Source organism: Girardinichthys multiradiatus, chromosome 20 (assembly GCF_021462225.1).
Source record: "Girardinichthys multiradiatus isolate DD_20200921_A chromosome 20, DD_fGirMul_XY1, whole genome shotgun sequence".
Taxonomy (NCBI): Eukaryota; Metazoa; Chordata; class Actinopteri; order Cyprinodontiformes; family Goodeidae; genus Girardinichthys; species Girardinichthys multiradiatus.
In genome coordinates, this window is record NC_061812.1 from 9052772 (window position 1) to 9075146 (window position 22375).

Here is a 22375-nt window from a genome sequence, read left to right on the forward strand (position 1 = left end):
GACCACCGTGTAGTGCAGCATTGTCCTACAGGTTTAAAGGTTGCCAAATGGATACATTTTGATATCAACTACATTCACACGATGATATATTGCCAGTTCAGATACTTAAAACAAAACACACGTTTTGACGACTTTTTCAACCTATTTTATTACCCAACTAGATTTAGCTATGGTTTAATTTACTACTAATTTGATGTTATTTGATGAGAATAAAGTGAAAAGTACTTTTTCTTTCGGCTATTTCCTTTCAGGGGTCACCACAGCTAGTCATCTGTCTCCAACTAACCCTATCTTTTGCATCTTCTTCTCTCACACCCACTACCTTCATGTCCTCTTTCACTCCATCATAAGCTTCTTCTTTAAAGTTAAAAGAATTTTTTTTATTAAAATGAAAAATTCTTTCTTGTTTTTTATTCTGTCCTTTACTGTTTTGTTGTTATTTGACTAATCAATCATACATGTTGCAAGCCCAGTTTACCACAAGAGAAGAAGGCAGCAACAGTGGGTGGGTCATACTGTGAGAATGATTTTTTGCCTTAGCCAATGCCAGTTGCTTTGATTTCCCTCTGCTTTCACCAAATGTCCCAAAACCTCATGTTGGCAATTTTACAAAACTTGAAAAAGCAAATGTACAGAGGATGTTTCTTAAACAACCCATTTGCTTATCAGTGTAGGTCAGTTGTTGCTATAAAGTGCAAACATGGCTTGAAGGCTGTTTGGATGACAGCTTTTTTTGTAGCAGTGTGGTCTGGCTGAGATAAACAGGATATGTGAGCGCCGACACTCTTTTTTTTCATACTGTAAACAGTTTAGATCAATTATCATTCCTGACAAACAAATATGCATACATTTCAGGGTATTAAGGAATAAATGCCTTATGTGATCAAAAAGTATCGTACAAATGATTTATGTTGTTTGTTAGCAAAGCAACAGGCAGGAGAACATACAGTGTTTTCCATTATTATTGAACACTAAGTAAAGGTGTGTACAAAAGCCTTGACATAAATTGATGTCATGGAGATTTAGTTACCATAAGATGCAACTCTGCTGCAGTTCTCTAACAGTGAGTGTTGGAGATTTTACCTCCCTTACCAGTAGCATTACAGATGCACTGAACAGAATTTGTTCTGTTCTCCATTCTGGTCTTCAGTTTTTTGTAAATCTTAGACCTGCTGATACAAACTTTGTAAAAAGCACAAAAGAATTAAAAAAAAAGGAGCTTTATTCAGCCTTCCTGTTTTCTACAAGATGAAGATCTGTTTTGCTGAGGGGAAAATATAGAGCTTGTACACCTATAACAAATAAGCAAGCGTGTTATTTAGAGAAGAACTGACCAAGTGCTAAGAGGGCAAAAATGGCTCTTTCAATTATAAAGGCAACAAACCCCAGGGAAACAGAAATTCAGGGGTGGTTAATTAAGAGTTCTTACACTTGGCTGTAAAACGTCTGAGTTTAAAAATGCTTCATTTATCTTCAGTTTAAAGTAATTCTTAGAATTGCTAATAATTGTGGTATAGATGTTTTATAATTCAATAATTCTGTGTTAACATAATATTCTTTTTTTCTGGTGAGTAGAAATTAAAGGTTAGATCTTTCTGAATTTTTTGGTGAAAGATGTACTTCAGCAATAAAAGACTGGTTACTTTAGTTCATTTTACACCCAAGATCCCAATCAATGCAGAATGTGTGAAATATTGTCATCACAGGGAGGAGGTAAAGATAAGAAAGCTCAAAAAGGCAGACACAACAAACCTTTTTTAAAATAGCAGCTCAATTTGTTTCTTCTATTATAAAAGGCCTGTCTGCCACTCTCACTGATAGATAGACAATTGTTTTAATCTATTCCTGTTTTATTCTTGTTTTATTTCTAAAAAAAGATCACCATGAACTTTTAATTATAATTTTTTATTTTAAAATATGGGGCAATGAGTAAAAAAAAATATTATTGTAATAAACAACAAATTTAAGTTTGATTCTTTTTTAAAGTTAATAACTCACGAGTGCATCTATTGACTGATTTCCATTCTGACCTGATCCTTTTCTGTTTTATTGCTTTAAAATTATTTGAGCTGTTGAGTATGTTGTTTGGTCATATACAGCCCCCTATTGCCTCACATTCCAATTAAACTTAGTGGATAAGCATATCTTGAGTGATGATGTGGACAGCGTGCAGACCTCTCTTGGCCCAAAGCTTTGGCCTCCTGAAGTGTTTTACTGAACTGAGATCACCAGGAATGAATATAACTGTTCCACTACTAATGAGAGGGGGAGGTTGAGTTTTCCAAGGCTGCTCATACATCACTGGAGATCCTTGTGTCATCTGTGGGCTTGTGGTTTCACTTGCAGGGATTTAGATTTTTACGTTGCACTGCATTTTTTTCCATCCTGTAATTAATAGAATGCCTTAATGTTTGGTAGTAAATCATTCCTTAGAGAAAATAAGTTAAACAATTCCTTTGGGCTAGCTTTTAACCTCCTACTTTTTTGTTGGTTTGTTTATTAAAGCATAATTTTAGTTGATTTGTATTAAGTGTCATAAATTCAGATCATTATGATGTATTCTCTAGCATTTATTTAAACAAAAGGTTTAGATCAGTTGATATTAGAGGTTTCGGAGTTTTTTTTTTCATTAAAAAAGCTGACTTTCATAAGAGGAGGTAACATTATTATATTAAATGCCGTTAGTGTATTTAGTGTAAGGCAGGAGTGGGATATTTCTAAGCTAGTAGTTGTTATATCAGAGTTTAAGTTCCAATTCAAGTGGTAAAAAAACAAAAGCCTAAAAAAAAAAAAATTACGACAACAATTATTAGGATAAATTCCTCATAGGTTTGACAGATTTTTTACAAATAAATTGCTGAACTAATTGATTAATCTCACTTCAAAACATCTAATATTACCTAATAACTGTAAAGCTGAACCATTGATTTTACAGCAAGCCTCATACTGAGCAAACAAGTGGTGGCAGTAGACAGATAATTGCATCAAGTCACTGACTTCACCACAATTCCTACTGAGCAAACATGGCAAAAGCAGAAAGGGATGACTCCCTTTTAAAATAAATAAACACAAGCAGAACCCAGGTCAGTGTTAGAGGCCATCTGCTGAGACTGTCTGGAGTGCTGGAGAAGACAAAAGGCTAACATGGAAAAAAAAAAAGAAAACAACACAGTTTTCCAGACTTACTTGCTATGGGTAACAAAATCTGTGTGCATAGAGATGAGGGCAGTAGATCTGCTAGTGGTGTTGTTTATGAAAGAAAAGTAGTTAAATGGAAAATATCTGAGCCAATAGATCTATACGATGAATAAAACAAAAGCTAGGAGCTACGTCCACAAAAGTCACAAAAAAGTCTAAAAAGTGATTGAAATGCTTCCCATTCTACTTATAGATAGTCTGGGAACCACAAGAACACCTGCAGTGTGACAGCAAAGGGCTCTGGGAATATATGGACCTTCACATATTCAATATACAGGTCCTTCTCAAAAAATTAGCATATTGTGATAAAGTTCATTATTTTCCATAATGTCATGATGAAAATTTAACATTCATATATTTTAGATTCATTGCACACTAACTGAAATATTTCAGGTCTTTTATTGTCTTAATACGGATGATTTTGGCATACAGCTCATGAAAACCCAAAATTCCTATCTCACAAAATTAGCATATCATTAAAAGGGTCTCTAAACGAGCTATGAACCTAATCATCTGAATCAACGAGTTAACTCTAAACACCTGCAAAAGATTCCTGAGGCCTTTAAAACTCCCAGCCTGGTTCATCACTCAAAACCCCAATCATGGGTAAGACTGCCGACCTGACTGCTGTCCAGAAGGCCACTATTGACACCCTCAAGCAAGAGGGTAAGACACAGAAAGAAATTTCTGAACAAATAGGCTGTTCCCAGAGTGCTGTATCAAGGCACCTCAGTGGGAAGTCTGTGGGAAGGAAAAAGTGTGGCAGAAAACGCTGCACAACGAGAAGAGGTGACCGGACCCTGAGGAAGATTGTGGAGAAGGGCCGATTCCAGACCTTGGGGGACCTGCGGAAGCAGTGGACTGAGTCTGGAGTAGAAACATCCAGAGCCACCGTGCACAGGCGTGTGCAGGAAATGGGCTACAGGTGCCGCATTCCCCAGGTCAAGCCACTTTTGAACCAGAAACAGCGGCAGAAGCGCCTGACCTGGGCTACAGAGAAGCAGCACTGGACTGTTGCTCAGTGGTCCAAAGTACTTTTTTCGGATGAAAGCAAATTCTGCATGTCATTTGGAAATCAAGGTGCCAGAGTCTGGAGGAAGACTGGGGAGAAGGAAATGCCAAAATGCCAGAAGTCCAGTGTCAAGTACCCACAGTCAGTGATGGTCTGGGGTGCCGTGTCAGCTGCTGGTGTTGGTCCACTGTGTTTTATCAAGGGCAGGGTCAATGCAGCTAGCTATCAGGAGATTTTGGAGCACTTCATGCTTCCATCTGCTGAAAAGCTTTATGGAGATGAAGATTTCATTTTTCAGCACGACCTGGCACCTGCTCACAGTGCCAAAACCACTGGTAAATGGTTTACTGACCATGGTATCACTGTGCTCAATTGGCCTGCCAACTCTCCTGACCTGAACCCCATAGAGAATCTGTGGGATATTGTGAAGAGAACGTTGAGAGACTCAAGACCCAACACTCTGGATGAGCTAAAGGCTGCTATCGAAGCATCCTGGGCCTCCATAAGACCTCAGCAGTGCCACAGGCTGATTGCCTCCATGCCACGCCGCATTGAAGCAGTCATTTCTGCCAAAGGATTCCCGACCAAGTATTGAGTGCATAACTGTACATGATTATTTGAAGGTTGACGTTTTTTGTATTAAAAACACTTTTCTTTTATTGGTCGGATGAAATATGCTAATTTTGTGAGATAGGAATTTTGGGTTTTCATGAGCTGTATGCCAAAATCATCCGTATTAAGACAATAAAAGACCTGAAATATTTCAGTTAGTGTGCAATGAATCTAAAATATATGAATATTAAATTTTCATCATGACATTATAGAAAATAATGAACTTTATCACAATATGCTAATTTTTTGAGAAGGACCTGTATAAGAGTATGTCTGTTCTGGCCATAACAGAGGAATAAGTTTTAATTCTATTCTAGATTTACCAGGGAACCAATTAGAGTAACTAAAATTGGAGCCATGTGCAAACAATAATGCAGTAATTTGTGCAACATTATATTATACGTTTGTTTAGTTAAAAGGTAAATTCACTGAATTTATACAGTGATGCTATTCTAGTCATAATGAACAATCCAAGTACTGGAGCTACATTCAGTTGTTCTCAGAAACATGCAGAAATAGGCAACTTGTGCCTTGCCCTCTATGGATGTGTTTCATTCAAAATTAAATAAATACTGCTATTGATAAATTATTAATAAATATTCCATAAAAAAAAACAAATATTATGTTAAAAGAAATTTTCATCTTATTTTATTTAATTCATTTCAAGATTTATTTAATTTACATAAAGATTTATTTAATTTACTTAAATATGTATTTATTTATTTATTTCATAATGCAGTTTTATTTTGTGACACTTTTATTTTATAAAGCTACTTTACATATTTCAGTGACTTTTACTCTTTAACCCCGTTTTTCATTTTAAGCTCTTTTTATTTCATATTCTTATATTCAAATGAGGGGGCGGAGTTTTATCTGCCGGGGCGGCGCTGGGACAGCAGGGCCGAGTTCAATTCGTGGCGGTGGCCGGCAGAAGCATGCCGCTGCCTGCCAGAAGACATCATGCCGGAGGGAGCCAGAGGATTCTGCGAGAATGCCAGAAGGTGCCAGACCGGCTGTAAAAGCCTGCCACAGTGGTTGCCGCTGTTTTTGTGGAAGCTGTTTGTGCAATAAGTCTTTGTCATCCTTTCAGCACGTCATACACACACATAGTGCTATTTATTTTCCATCTCAAGTAAATACAGCCACCTAATGTTGCGGGTCTAATGCTGTTTATTAAATAATAACCAATAATGACATCATCATTTGAAAGTAATCACTGAACAGGCAATAGTAACAATGACGACCTCTCGTTTGCCGATAATCAGCATTGGCTTTCATAAAAACAGCGGCGGCTGCCATGGCAGCATGTTAAAGGCTTTTACCGCTGGTCTGGCACCCCATGGCACCCTGTGGCATCCTTGTGGCAAGGGACGTCCATAGAGTGCCAGTGTTTTTAAGCATTTATTTATAATTTTCTGTGAGTGACAATTCAGAATAGTCATCTTTAAGTAAATTAAACAAATCTTTAAGTAAATTAAATAAATCTTGAAATGAATTAAATAAAATTATTTCTTTTAACATAATTATTTTTTTTATTTCATGGGGATATTTATTTATTTCATGGAATATTTATTAATAATTTATTAATAGCAGTATTTATTTATTTAATAATTTTTTCAATAAAACGGCTCTCCATAGCCCTCCACATGTGACAGGAGGAAGCTGGAATACAATTCTTAATTTTCAGGATTGAGACTACTCTTTCCAACGAGCCACAGTCAAATTTTAAAATGTGATATACCTGTGGGATTTTCTTGATTGTCAGAAATCATTCATATACTAAGAACGTTTAAATTGAAACGTTGTTATCTAAAGGCAACGTGAATGACCACACTGGGGGAATGACTGGTGTAGTTTATGAGTTGTTCCCTATCGTAAAGGTTTTAATACAATCCGTCAACAAACATACAGGAAAACAGATACGTTTCCAAGCACAGGAACGGTTTTAAGTTATTTCTAACTATTTCAGAGCGAGAGATTTGATTAAAAACGTATTCAAACAAATATAATATTTTTTGTTGCAAACTATTATGTGTGTAATTTATTTCCTTGATAGCAAGTTAAACACACAGGGCTAGTAGAACTGCCATAGTCATCATTGGTGCTCATCCTTTCATTACATATAGGAGTCAGTTTTCTCTCCCTCTCCATCTCTCTCCCTCCCTCGCTTTCTCTCTCGTTTTTCTGTGGGGATGGGTGTAGCCTGGCTCCTTTCTGCAGGCTGAAAGGCTGGTGAGAATGGGTCTTCGCTTACGGAGGATGTGAATAGGACTCGCTCACGGATAATTAAGGGGATTTGCTGTCACTTAAAATTAAAAGCTAGAACAGACAGAAATGAGCGGTCGTGTTTTAAAAGTGCCTCCGCTGCGTTCAGCGACAGGAGCAAGGCGGACTTTACTTTTAACACCAAGGTAACTCCCTGACTGCATGTTTTCCGGTACCGCTGAATTTTCCTTCAAATTCAGCGTTTTGGTTTTATTTGGCGTCTAGTGTTTAACTGCACGTTGTCCATTTTTGGACTGCTGCGATATGAAATAAGAATTTAAATCAAGCAAAATGCTTGCATGTTAGGCATTTTGACAGGAAAAAACACCAAAAAAAAAAAACAAAAAAAAAAATGCAAAAACAAGAGTTTTGAACACATTGATGACGGTTAGTGAAACGAGATTTTATTCTGGATGGACATTGCAGTGTAATTGTTTGTTAGATATACCTATTATTGAAACGTGTCCCTCAGGTATGGAGTTCCAAAAGTGCCACAGTTAAATAAAGAAATCATTCAATTATTACTTAAATGTGCCTAGCTTTAATTACAACCGAAAGCAATTATGTAGATAATTTATTAACAGAAGAATAAATATCCTGTGGTTACAAAAATCACATGATTAAGCGCTACTACACATCAATCATTTGTCTTATCCAACTTCACCCATCATAGTTAACGAGCAGGACTACTACTGCTCTTTCCAATATAATTAAACCTGTCTGTGCAGGTAACAAATTCAATGTTATGGTCTATTTCATGTACTGCAGTGACTATTTACGATGTTTTGTGTTGCACTGCATCACAGAAACCATAAAATAAATAAATACTTAAATAACTGGCTAAAATTTTCCAAAAGCCTGTAGCATAATGTGACATTGGCTGATTAAACAAAACATGAAAATTGGGGACTAATTGGTAAGAGATAAATCTGACAAAAAATCAACACCGACCATTGCCCAGAGATCATACCCAAATGGTGGTGGCTAGGGCTAAAACAATTAAATGGATTAATCGTGATTAATTGATTATTGAATTAAAAGTCAACAAATTTTGTAATCGAATAATCATTACCTGGAGTATACAGACTCTAAAACATGCCATTTGCTCAAAGAATACACAATTGCACAAAAAAATTGAATTTAAGATGAAAAACTTTCTTTTCGGTAAATATACTCTATCCAGAACTCCTCAAGTGGCATAGTTATAGCTTCATCTGGTTCAAATTATGTAAAGAATTTCCTATTAAGCACCTTTTGCTATCCGGTTATTAATCGATTACTCAAAAAAATTATCGACAGATTAATCGATTATCAAAATTATTGTTAGGTGCAGCCCTAGTCATGGCATGTTCATGATCTGGGGTATCTTTTTTTCATGTGCAAGTGGGGTTTTTATCAAGGTGGACAAAAATATAAACATCCTGATCTCCTTGGTCAGTTTGCTGTTTGCCTGCTTCTACAGGTCGCGGTCCCCACTGCTGTAAGCATCTTCTTTGGTCTGACACAGCATTCGTAGATGTGAAGTATACCATGGTTTATTGTTCTTGTGTGAACGAAAGGATTTGTTCCTCACAAAAACTAATGTAAGAAGTGTCAGTTTCAGCAAGTTCATTCAGGTCAGTGGCTTAAGCAGGCCTGTCACATCTGCTTTCACTCAAGGGTGAGTGTGGCTAAGTGGGAAAAGTAGTCGTCTTGCAATCTGTTGTGGGTTTGATTCCAGTTTCCTCCTGTCACATGTCGATGTACCGCTGGGCAAGGCACTAAAACAGATGTTGCAAAATGTGCAAAACTTCAGTCAAGATATCACCAAAGGATGAAACTGTTTTAGTCTAACAGGAGGCTAGTTTTCAACTCTAAACACGAGATCTCCTGAGAGCATAAAAGGAAGTCCAGCTCAGACTCTGTATAATTATGATCTCCATCATTACCACTGGTAACCACAGGTTGTAATAAAATTTGTACTGGCTCACAGAAATGTGGCACAGTGAAAAAGATAAATTAATATGATCATTTAAAGCTGAGTCCTTCCTTGAGTTCAATAAGTTCTTTTCCTCTTTGTTGGCTTTTCCACCGAGCTGAAAATGCTCTTTGTGGGTCTTAAGTCTGCAATTAGCAAAGGCATGGAACATGGGATTGCACAGAAAAACACAGGGAGACAAAAATGGCTTGTACACGTTCAGAATTGGATATAATCACATGGCAGGAAATGAGTGGCATGGTTGAAGTTGTAAAACAGAGAAGGAGCTGTGACTTACACTGCTTTAAGGTGCTGATTTGGACCATTTATATAAGTGATGGTTTAGCAACTGATTTGAGGCTATGGGTAAAAAACCTCTGAGTCTGCGTTCAAAAACAAGAGGATAAAGCTTTGATTTACAACATCATCAACTCTTAGATTAGTTTAACAATTCCCACTCAGTGCAAATTTTTGTGGTATTCTCAGACAATACCTCCTCTGTGAGGAGCGACACAGAGGGGCCGTGAATAACCCCAGAGAGATGTCAAGTCTTACAGGAAGGTCTGTGGGCTGTTGATATTACAAGCCACGTTGTCTGCTCTGTGAGGTAAAACCTAGAAAGAGAGCGTGGGAGTACAATAACGAAGTGCATCATGTGGCAATTAACTTTTTTTTGCTTTCTATGGCACCCCTCCAGAGTCCTGGTATGCTTGTCTGAGATATGATTCACTAAAAGTGTTTAAGAAGATTGAGGGGCTGGAGTGTTGGAAGGTGAGGGCATATAAAAGCATATTCCTGGTTTCCTTCATGCAAAGTCTAAAAGGATTGACAAGCATTTCAAATATAAACAAGGTAAGGCTATTAATAACGAAACACTTTGTTTTAATAAGATTTTCTGGTTTTATCTGCAAAAATAAAGACCAAGAAATGTATCTTGTACAGTGGCTCTCAAATGTGTACATTCCCCTGTTAAAATGGTGGTAAAAAAAAAGAATCATAAATCATTTTAATGATTTGTCCACATATTATGTGATATCATCTTGTAAATTAAAAACATAAATCTGTTAGAAGAAAAAAATTTTAAAAAGTGCAATAACCCAGTTTCATAAGTATGAAAACCCTTAAATTAATAGTTTGTTAAAGCTCCTTTGATTCAGTTTTGGCATTTGGTCTTCATTGGTATGAGTCTATCAATATTTCTCATCTCAACTTGCCAGTATTTGCCCACCCTGCTTTGCAAATATTCTCCAAATGTATTGGATTGTGAGGATCTTTCTTGTCTACAGCCTTCTTTTGGTGACCCTCACAGGCTGTACAAATTTATATCTTGACTCGGCTCGGCCATTCCAAAAATCATTGCATTTAATTATTCTGTTTTTGATTAGGGTTTCTTCTTGGAATCGCTATGATACTAAAAAAACGTAAAATCTCTTTTCATGTTCAGCTTTCTAATGAAGAAATAGAGATTTTGGGTTAGAAAATTACTGCCAATTGGCACTGTTCATATTGCAGTCAGTTTGGGACTACACTTTATCCTGCCATTAGTCTGATCCATTCCAGTCTGCATACAGACAGAAGTTGCATTGGTTACTCTACTGGTGTGGTCAGAACCACTTGAAGCATGACCCACTCAAGACAGTGGAGTCTTGAGAAGAAGTACAACCTTCCACAGGAGCTGCTGATCTGTCCTGTGCACATCCATCACCATGTGGTTTGGCTCATCCATAAAACAAGACAGGAACGAATATTTTGGTCTGCAAAAACAATAATCGGCGCTGACCTTCTCTCCATCAGGACCTGAACAGGTCTAGGGTCAGGAAAAGGACAGTTTACATCTTTGCAGACACTACACATCCTGGCCACAAACTGTTAAGACTTTACTTTCACATTGACACTACAGAGCACTATTTGCAAACACCAGCCACCTGAGAGAAGGTTTCTTCCGTCAGATTGTCTCTTTAATATCATAAAACTGTAACTTTACATGTTTTTTGTGTCTCTGTGTGTGAATAAAGTCAGAGATCCATAAAATGAAAGAAAATGATGATGTATTAGATAAATCAAAGTGCCTGCTACATTTAAAGTAGTCTTTCTTTTGACTTCTAAAGCCTACAGATTTTTTTCATCCTCTATACACTTGCTTCACTTAAAAAGAGAGATGACATACTTTTCTAAGCGATAATCTTGTTTTCTTTCAGCTGGGATGAGAGCAGCTCTATCAGCAGCGGACTCAGCGATGGTGATGGCTCAGAGAACCTCAGCTCAGAGGAATTCAATGCCAGCTCATCTCTTAACTCCATGCCCAGCACACCTTTGGGTTCGCGAAGGAGCTCTTCTGTTATGGTGAGCTGTGAAAATGTGTTTTCTTGCTCTGCTTGTCTTATTTCCTGTTAGATGTGAGCACATTTAGTGGCATCATGAAAAAACCTAAAGAAATCAGCCAAGATTTCAGGAAGAGAATTGTGGACCTGTACAACTCTGGTTTATTCTTGCGCACAATTTCCAGAAGGCTGAGGGTTTCACATTAGTCTGTTCAAACAATTATACAAGTGTAAAGAACATGTCCAGGCATTGTGCAATTCAGAAAGGAACAGGTTCTGTGTCGCAGAGATATATTTTGTTGTGGAATGTGCATATCAACCCCATAACAAAAACAAAAGACCTTGTGAAGATGATGGCTGGTAAGAAAAAGTCACAGTCCACAGTGAAACAAGTTATGCAATGACATGCGCTGAAATGCCACGTAGTGGCAAAAAGCAAAAAAAAGAATCAATTATACAAAAGTTTGTAAATTCGCTCAGGGAAAAATACCTTAATTTCTGGACTCGCTTCCTAAGATCTGATACAACTAATTGCTTTACTGTAATGATCATTGTTGCATTTGGAGGAAAGAGAGAAAAACTTGCAAGTCTGTGAATGTTATTCCAGCTGTGAAGTATTGGGGTTGGAGAATTATGTTGCGTGGGTGTGTTGATCCAGGAGGGACTGGTGCACTTTCCAAAATGAGTGGCATCAGGAGGAATGAACATTATGTGAAAATACTAAAGCAACATTTGAAGACATTAGCCAGGAAGTTAAAACTTATGCATAAATTAATCTTCCTAAAAGACAATTACCATAAGCACACCTTCCAATTAGTTCCACAGTGGCTGACGGAGAAGAACATACATTTTTTGGAGTGACCAAAACCAGGAACCAATATCAGACTTTGTGACTTTTTATACAGTGTATAGAAATATCTGGTTTCAATTGTATGTGTAAGGAAAATATTGTATTACGTGTTGGAGGTTTACCATATGAGTAAATTGTTTCTTTCTTTCACTTTGTATTAGTCAGTGTTGTTCTACTCTTCCTGTAGACAATAAAAAGATGTGCTTTCGCTAAACTGGAGAACGCTTGAAGGGAAGACATAACCATTACTGCCACTCCATGCGCCATCTGCCGCTTTATATCACTTTAATAACATGCCAAGAAACAGCAAGCCTGATTTTGTCCTTAGTGCCTCCTCCACTTGCACCACATGATATCTATTAACATGTAACTGTCATTTTTATAAATATAGCGCATTACATTTTCCAACTCAACATTTTTTCTCTCTGTCTTCAAAATGTTGAAATCCTTAAATCATCACCTTAAATTATCATTTAATCTATCTATTCTTCCTCTGGAATGAAGCTTGTATACAAAATACACTACAAAAACCATTTTATTGTACAGATAACAAAGGCAACATCTGATTGTTACCCGCACTGTGCCTCCTCCCTTTCTCTCTTCAGCTCCGCACTGATGCAGAGAAGCGATCCCTGGTGGAAAGTGGCCTTTCTTGGTACAGCGAGGACGGCAAAGCCAGCCACAAGCTTGACAGTTGCAGCTTCAACTCAGGAAGCCTTAAAACAGAAGCCCCAAGCAAGTGGAGAAAGAAGCCTCCGAGCCTCAGCGAAGATTTTGGGGTTAAAGGGGAACTGAAGAAGCCTCAGAGTTTGTGTCAACCAGGAAGCTTCAAGAAGGGCAGAAATCCTCCTGTTGGTGTGACCTCACCCATCACCCATACCTCTCAGAGTATGCTGAAAGTTGCAGGTGAGACTCTGTGGCATATTCTCTAAGGTTTTCTGCCAAGTGTTCTTACATTTAACTTGATTTAACTTGAAAATCCATGTCACCAATTATCTCCCCAATGTCTGAAAGCAAACATGATACAGTGTTTATGTAACAGTCATGTCAAATTTCTGCTTGTTATCAGGAAGAATGAAGAGATGCATTTGTTAGTGTAAGTCTGGCTTTGATTCATACTGCACACTACATGAAAAAAGGAGGAGAATCTCTGTTTAAAGTTGTGCACTCATGCTACTATTATCTGTTGCCATCTGTGTCTGCAGAAATACTCTGGTTAACTCCCTTAAATATCCTTTCATCCATAACAAAGCATACCATGGTAAAAATAATAATCTCTCTTTGATTTTTTTTAACTATAATGGTTTACTTTTCATTTTATTTTCCCACACCAGTCCATGCTTTGACTTAAGTGAATAAATAATTTTCAAAGGAAATGTATGGGTCAGTGTAAAGCCTACAAGTCTGAAGCCGAACAAGGAAAATATAAAAAATGTAGTGTCTCAGTAGCTCTAAAATAATGTTGTATTCTATTTTTTTCTTTATTTCTGTAGCACCTAAAAGTGAGAAGCCTCTGGATAAATCCAAAATTTCCATCAAAACAGCTGGTCTCCAACGGTCCCGTTCAGATGCCGGCAGAGATATTCATGGAGAGCACCGCAAGCCCCCATCAGGTTTGGTCAAACCATCTGCTGGAGGCTCCTTTGGCTACAAGAAACCATCAGCAGCCAGCGGTACCGCATCTGTTATGACAGCAGGGGGCGCCCATATCTCCGGAGGCTCTGCTACTGTGGGGAAAAGTCCCAAGTCATCTGGCATCCCTGTCAAGCCTGTAGGTGGAGGAACAAGCCTGGGTAGAAAGAACAGTTTCGATGCCAGCAGTGAGCACACCTTCCTGGGGCCAAATGCCCGAAACAGCATTCAGTACCGCAGCCTGCCTCGACCAGCCAAATCGAGCACTCTAAGTGTGATTGGACGCCCAGCTGCTCGTCCTGTCAGTGGTACCATTGACCCCACTCTGTTGAGTTTGAAACCTGTGCCCTTGGCCTCTACAGGGCCCAGGATGAAAGAAAGCAGCTGCAGTGGTAAACTGTTAAACAGAACAAGTACAGGTCCTGTGAACCAGACGGACAGAGAAAAGGAAAAGGAACGGGCCAAGGCTAAGGCTGTTGGTACTGAAATGGACTGTTGCTCTCTAAAGGGGGAAGATAGTCAGTCGGAGTGTGCTGGAGAGCCTGCTGTGAAACTGCACCGCCTGAGACGAACAAGCAGCAGCAGATACCCTGAACTTTCCTCTCCCACAACACCAAGGTGTCTCATTAAACTACAGCTCAACAAGATCACTAAAACACTGCTAAGCATAGAGGTTTGGTTGGGAATTTTTCTGACAATTAGCAAAACAATACAATGTTGATTTAAAGTAAAAGGGCTGTAGCTATTCTTTAATAATTAACAGGGCTACATAAAAAATGTATTCAGAGAAATCTGAGTAATGGGAACCTGGTTTCTGTGGATTTATACTGCAGATAACTACAAAACATTGAAAACAGTTCTATCAAGTTTAACTACGATGTAAAGTTTAACTACGATGGGCTCTCCTTAATGCAAGCACTGTGTTATTTTAATATGGATAAAAACAGTAACTACTTTGAGAAAATAAAAAACCTAGATACAATAACTGATTTTGTTCTACTTCTAGTTTTGACATCTTGTGTCTTCCTTCTGACCCTTAGGATGCTGAATACTAAGTCTCTTGGTCGCCCACCCAGCTTAGCTCACCTGGACAAGATGAATTCAAACAGTCTTGACTCCTGTGTGACCATCCAGGACCTTCCACCTAAAATACCACCATACTCTAAGCTTCAAGACCTGGCTGCTTCCCACACACCCACACGTCTCACTCCGAGTCCGGCGCCTGTGCTCCATATTGATTCTCCTTCCTATACCAGTGAAAGCTTGAGCTTAAGTGGATCCCCCGTGCTCTACCCCAAACTTTCTGGTATGCATCGCAGCTTGGAGTCCTTACCCCTCCAGATGAGTGTGCCCTCCAGTGTAAGGCTTTTACAACCTGGTACAAGGGATAAGGAAGAGAGGGGTGCAGGAACCTGGAGGGGCGGGAGTAGGACGTCGCTCAACCTCTCGGATAGGCAAGTTTGTGCATTATTTTGAAAATAGGTTGTGGCAAAATATGTTTCCATCAACATCTTTGGTATTTAAAAGCATTCAATACATTAGAATATTGTTGAAAAGTTCATTTATTTAAGTAAACTCGTTAAGTGAAACACATTATACAGATTACCTGCACACTAATCTGTTAATTATGATTCTCTGCTTACAGCCTAATGAAAACGCAACGTTTAGGAGACCAAAAAAAACTTTTTTGATACAGAAATGTTGGCTTTTTTGCTTAAAGATTGTTATTTAAAAAATACTCTTAATCTGTCAAACACTCCTCATTGGAACATATATTCTAATTTATTAAATATGACTGTATTTAGTCTTACATAAAGCAAATGGCAGGTTCAGTTACTCTTAATCTCAAATGAACTAATTAAGAAAAACCTAAAATCCTAAGTCCATGCCATTGAAAGAAAACACTTTAGACACTGCTCTGGAAGGACGACAGAGGGCAAAGAAAAACATGCAATGATATTAAGCTACATTCAAATATATTTATATTCATAAATCAATAAGTCTTATAACTTGTTAAAATTTGTTTGAAGAAGTGATTTCTACCTTATATATGGAGGGATCTCTAATACATTTCTCGGGATTCAAAACAAAATGACCTTGAAATCAATGGAACAATTAATTAATAATTCTGTTAGATTATAAAGATTGAACAAAGTTAAATTACAAAACGTTGAATCAAATTTAAATTAAAAAAAATCATTAGTTGTAATATATATATATACAGGGGTTGGACAATGAAACTGAAACACCTGGTTTTAGACCACAATAATTTATTAGTATGGTGTAGGGCCTCCTTTTGTGGCCAATACAGCGTCAATTCGTCTTGGGAATGACATATACAAGTCCTGCACAGTGGTCAGAGGGATTTTAAGCCATTCTTCTTGCAGGATAGTGGCCAGGTCACTATGTGATACTGGTGGAGGAAAACGTTTCCAGACTCGCTCCTCCAAAACACCCCAAAGTGGCTCAATAATATTTAGATCTGGTGACTGTGCAGGCCATGGGAGATGTTCAACTTCACTTTTATGCTCATCAAACCAATCTTTCACCAGTCTTGCTGTGTGTATTGGTGCATTGTCATCCTGATACACGGCACCGCCTTCAGGATACAATGTTTGAACCATTGGATGCACATGGTCCTCAAGAATGGTTCGGTAGTCCTTGGCAGTGACGCGCCCATCTAGCACAAGTATTGGGCCAAGGGAATGCCATGATATGGCAGCCCAAACCATCACTGATCCAGCCCCATGCTTCACTCTGGGCATGCAACAGTCTGGGTGGTACGCTTCTTTGGGGGTTCTCCACACCGTAACTCTCCCGGATGTGGGGAAAACAGTAAAGTTGGACTCATCAGAGAACAATACATGTTTCACATTGTCCACAGCCCAAGATTTACGCCCCTTGCACCATTGAAACCGACGTTTGGCATTGGCATGAGTGACCAAAGGTTTGGCTATAGCAGCCCGGCCGTGTATATTGACCCTGTGGAGCTCCCGACGGACAATTCTGGTGGAAACAGGAGAGTTGAGGTGCACATTTAAAGACTTCTGTCTTGGTCACAGATGCGCCAGCAAGACGTGCACCAACAATTTGTCCTCTTTTGAACTCTGGTATGTCACCCATAATGTTGTGTGCATTTCAATATTTTGAGCAAAACTGTGCTCTTACCCTGCTAATTGAACATTCACACTCTGCTCTTCCTGGTGCAATGTGCAATCAATGAAGACTGGCTACCAGGCTGGTCCAATTTAGTCATGAAACCTCCCACACTAAAATGACAGGTGTTTCAGTTTCATTGTCCAACCCCTATATATATATATATATATATATATATATATATATATATCTATATATATATAGATATATATATATTTATTTATTTATTTATTTATATATATTTATTCTATTATTATTATTATTATAAAATTTATTTTGACTAGAATGATGGCTCTCGGAGGCATTTTGGGGTGATCTGAATAAAATATGGATAAAGTGGAGCAAAGTTCATATCCAAGGACAACTACAAGTACTAAAGCGTGGCAGAAAGAACTGCACTTGTCCTTGTCACTGATAACAAGCTGTTTTTGTAAAGTAAGCATAAATACAGGGTCCCTTGGCTGCCAGCAAACATCCATTTTAATTTTGTGTGTCTTTTACGGGAACAGAAAGTGTGAGCTATCATTTTGAATAAGAGGTGAAGGTTTGGATCCATCACAGAATTGCTGTTCTCTCAAGGTGAAGATCATCCAATTTACTTTCTGGCAAACAACTGCACATTTAGACAATCCCACGCTTTGCTTTCTAAAGTGCTTAGTCTATTATATGACTTCATTGAACAACTGCATTGTGATACACACCAATGACATGTCTTAGCAAAGTGAAATTCAGGTTTTTTAATAGAACACAACATATATCTTTAGTAATGTGATTCTGAAAGACTTTTTTTTCACTGGAAGTAATCCCAAGCTAAATGTTTACTCTTTTTTCTTACAGTTTGCAAACAGACCGGAATACTTTGCCAAAGAAAGGCTTAGAGTGAGTCCAAATACAATTGCATGTTTTCAATTCTCCCAGTTTACTGTGACGTTACTGTTTTCATGTAAAACAACCTTATCTTTAGGCGCTACGGCTCGAGCCTTTCAGACAGCGATGGAAGCAAACCAGGAAGACGCCACTCTCACACTATAGTGAACATGACAGAGAGCAACAGCCCACCTCAGCTGCCTTCACCCTCCCGCCTTCTCCACCCTTCCTCCAGCAAAACTACTCTGACAAACATCGGTGAGTGTGTCTGCTTCAGTTTTGACAAACATTTCCTAATATTGTAAGGGTTTATTAAGAACTAGGAATTTAGGTCCATTCTGAGGAAGAAGTCTATTTAATTTAATCAAAGTGTTTAAATAGTAGGCTGCACGGTGGAACAGCTGATAGAACTGTTGCCTTGCAGCAAGAAGGTACTGGATTTGACTCCTGGCTGAGAGTCGGTGGAGTTTGCATGTTCTCCATGTGCATGCATGGGTTCTCTCCAGGTACTCCGGCTTCCTTCCACAGTCCAAAAACGTTACGGCTACCGTACAGGTGACCATGTACAGAAGAAGTGGGTATAGAAAACGGATGGATTGATGTTTAAATAGTGTCAAACCTTGAGAATGTGGTGCTGATAAGATGATACTCCCCTGCAGCCTTTTAGACCAGTTTGCAAAGCTTTTGTGGAACCATGGTGCTGACCTTCACTTAGTCATTCGAATAAGTTTTGTATACCTAATTGTACTAATACTAATTGTATACCTGTTTGCTGTTTTTGTGGATGTGGGACTGAGTTTAATTCTTTTGTTTGCCTCTTTTGCACAATAGTTGCCCCAATTTCATGTGGCACCCCAAGGATATCACGCTCCAACAGCACAGGCCCCTCCAGTGACACAGTCTGTGATCTGTATGGATCCTCCCCCGTGGGCAGCAGTATGTCTCTGGCTGACCGGCCAAAAAGCATGCTCCGATCCGGGTCCTTCCGTGAACCAGGAGAGGATGGTGAATTTTCTCGCTTTTCCTCTTTTTTGGTTGAATACTTCAGCATGAACATTTTGCTTTCATACCCAGGCAAAAGGGAGAGAAGTCTTGGTCATTTTAGACTGATAGTGAAGTCAGGATTTAAAATGTTAGATTCCAATGTTGGAATTTAGCTTAGATGTCATTTAGATAAAGGGAAAGTTTTGTTATGTACATTCATGGACTGCCCTGCTATTTCAAGTGACTAATTATAGTACGTATTCACATATTTTAATTACTTTACTTTTATTTATTTCCTTAAGCGTTGCCACACACAACAGAAAAAAATATATGTCAACACTGGTATATTTATTTTTTTAATATTCATAAAGAAAGTCATATACTTAAATTATGTCTCTGGAGTAATATCTTCTTAAATATTTGTTCAAATATTCTATTTTCCAAAAGTTTGACACTTTTTTGTTTTTATAGTTTATGCTTATTTCTAATTCAGTTATGCCTTAACAATGTTTCATGAGAAAGATTTGCAGTTAACTAAAAGTAGATCGTTGGTTTCTTTACTGAATAAATCAGAATTTCTGTTCATGAAACACTGTTTTTGCAAGAGATGATATCTTTACTTTGTCTTTTTCAGTGCATGGCTCTGTGCTCTCTTTGGCGTCCAATGCTTCATCCAACTATTCTGCAGTGAGTCAACACAGCTGTTTTATATGGATAAAGGTCCTTTTAATATACATCTAACATTGGTTGTAGTTTAGTTCTTATGGTTTCAACTCTAAACTAACTGTTATAACATAGAATGTTTATAAGTTTCTTCTTTATAAAATAAAAAAACAATTCTGCTTCATTAGACAATCTTACTTAGAAGTAAAGACTGTGTATAAAATTCTTTTTTTTTTTTTTTTAGATTTTTGTTTTGTTTTAGATTTCATCTCTGAACAGTTCAAATTGGACCAATATAAATATAGATAAATTGATTGTTTTTTTTATGCAAATGCAATTAGACTTATTGCTGCACTCTATTCCCTTTTCTTGTCTTGATGCTTCATAAGAATGAGGAAAGAATTCAAGGAGAGGTAAGGCTCGTGTTATAGCTATCTGCTGCAGCATCTGTCAGACTTGTTGGAATGTGTCCAGTCATCCAGCAGTGTTCACAGAGTTCCAGGAAGTCCATGGATCTTTATCTCAGCAGCTCATAACTTACTCAATTTTGTTTAATCTCCAATATTCTTTGATCTCAAGTGCCACTCCCCAAAATGTACTAAAGACAGCCCAGAACCCCCACTAAATGTTGTAGTGCGTGCTCTCCATATTAAAGTAGGGTGCATTTCATTCAATTTTTTTATCTTTCCTTTTTGTGGTGCAATAACCTCCATGTAATGTTTTTTGCATGTTGTGGTTGTACACAAGCAAAGGAGTGTGTTTAACATGACCCATCCATGCATTATATTACTCAAGTTCAGAAATAACGTCATCAATACTTTTGCAGTTTTGTCTGAAGAACAATTTATCTTAGACCTGATATGAAATTTGTCTGCAGCAAATCCGCAAGTTGAGACGAGAGCTGGAGTCGTCCCAGGAAAAGGTGGCTGACCTGACTATGCAGCTTTCTGCCAATGTATGTACAGCAGTTATTTCTTTTTTATTCACTTTCTGCCAGAAGCAATTTGACTTGATTTTTTTCCTTATGTCAAAAATCTTCTGGCCTTTCCTATGTGTTTGTGTGTGTATGTATATATATATACACACACACATATATATATATATTTATATATATATATATATATATATATATATATATATATATATATATATACATGCATTGACCTTAGACCTTTGTCACAAAAGCTAATTCAACAATGACATTACATAATTTCGACACCTTACTGTGTAGCCCATCTAATTAAAACATCTGTACTTCCCTAAATCTGTTCATAATATCTGTTTTTATCATTTGTGTGTAAAAACTTTTTAATCTCTGCTTCTTCTTCTTATTTTTTGCACAGCTTTTAATGCATAAATCTAGCACCTTATAGGGGCTCAAAGTCAGAATTTTGCCTCTGAAACAGCAAATCTATGAAAGAAGCAGTTTTTTTTAGCACATTTACTGGTTTTGGTTTTGATGTTTCTGTTTAAGTGAGTATGTGAAGACCACCATTGTGTGTATTTTTCTTTTCTTTTAGACTGTATAAAAGATTTTTCCCAGATCTAATGCAACTGTCCCTTTTTTTATACCTTGGCTATATTGACTGCTGGACTCACTGCTGCCCTCTGCCTGCATCCCACTGACTCACACCTCTGGATGCTGGGTGCAGCAGCTAGGCCAGGTTTGTTAGAGCGTAACTGTGATGAACTATGAATTTCTGTTAGAGCTTTTATGTGGTATTGTACATCCCACTGGCTAGATCTACAGTTCTAAATAATTTTTATAATGCAGCTTTTTTCATCCTTTGTCCACCTCTTCAGTGAAGCATCTGCTTTCTAAATTGTAACAGTTTCATCACTGTTTTCTGTGCATTTACTTTGCAGTGTTTGGTTGGAGTCTTGCTCCATGTCATTACACCTTTTTTGTTTCCCACCATTCAATGTCTCGTCTCTGTTGTTTTTAACAGAAGAAGGCATAAAGTCATAAGGACGGTGCAACAAGGACATTGTTAGGCAGATTATTTCCCAATCTCTAAAACCATTTTACAAGTTTATTACTTGTATGTGATGAAACAAATTCAAAGCACTCATTCATTAAATTATCAAAGGACGGTTTATTCCAACCAAGATATATATATATATATATATATATATATATATATAGATATATATATATATATATATAGGGGTTGGACAATGAAACTGAAACACCTGTCATTTTAGTGTGGGAGGTTTCATGGCTAAATTGGACCAGCCTGGTAGCCAGTCTTCATTGATTGCACATTGCACCAGTAAGAGCAGAGTGTGAAGGTTCAATTAACAGGGTAAGAGCACAGTTTTGCTCAAAATATTGAAATGCACACAACATTATGGGTGACATACCAGAGTTCAAAAGAGGACAAATTGGTGCGCGTCTTGCTGGCGCATCTGTGACCAAGACAGCAAGTCTTTGTGATGTATCAAGAGCCACGGTATCCAGGGTAATGTCAGCATACCACCAAGAAGGACAAACCACATCCAACAGGACTAACTGTGGACGCAAGAGGAAGCTGTCTGAAAGGGATGTTCGGGTGCTAACCCGGATTATATCCAAAAAACATAAAACCACGGCTACCCAAATCACGGCACAATTAAATGTGCACCTCAACTCTCCTGTTTCCACCAGAACTGTCTGTCGGGAGCTCAACAGGGTCAATATACATGGCCGGGCTGCTATAGCCAAACCTTTGATCACTCATGCCAATGCCAAACGTCGGTTTCAATGGTGCAAGGAGCGCAAATCTTGGGCTGTGGACAATGTGAAACATGTATTGTTCTCTGATGAGTCCACCTTTACTGTTTTCCCCACATCTGGGAGAGTTACGTTGTGGAGAAGC

General features: G+C 38.0%; 1 protein-coding gene across 3 annotated transcripts in view; it reads left to right on the forward strand.

The window, feature by feature from the left end:
- nav1b (neuron navigator 1b) overlaps positions 1–22375 on the forward strand; it is a 58578-nt gene that overhangs the window by 17870 nt on the left and 18333 nt on the right. The window contains exons 1-12 of one of the 3 annotated variants that reach the window (XM_047348394.1): positions 6748–7233; positions 11243–11387; positions 12821–13121; positions 13709–14465; positions 14888–15301; positions 17841–17882; positions 17968–18128; positions 18702–18875; positions 19489–19541; positions 19907–19930; positions 20395–20472; positions 21170–21181. In XM_047348394.1, coding sequence (XP_047204350.1) covers positions 7157–7233; positions 11243–11387; positions 12821–13121; positions 13709–14465; positions 14888–15301; positions 17841–17882; positions 17968–18128; positions 18702–18875; positions 19489–19541; positions 19907–19930; positions 20395–20472; positions 21170–21181 — 2238 coding nt within the window. In that variant the 5' untranslated portion in view covers positions 6748–7156. Of the gene's footprint in view, positions 1–6747; positions 7234–11242; positions 11388–12820; positions 13122–13708; positions 14466–14887; positions 15302–17840; positions 17883–17967; positions 18129–18701; positions 18876–19488; positions 19542–19906; positions 19931–20394; positions 20473–21169; positions 21182–22375 lie in introns of those variants that run through there. The other 2 variants (XM_047348393.1, XM_047348396.1) reach the window with 2 other exon arrangements.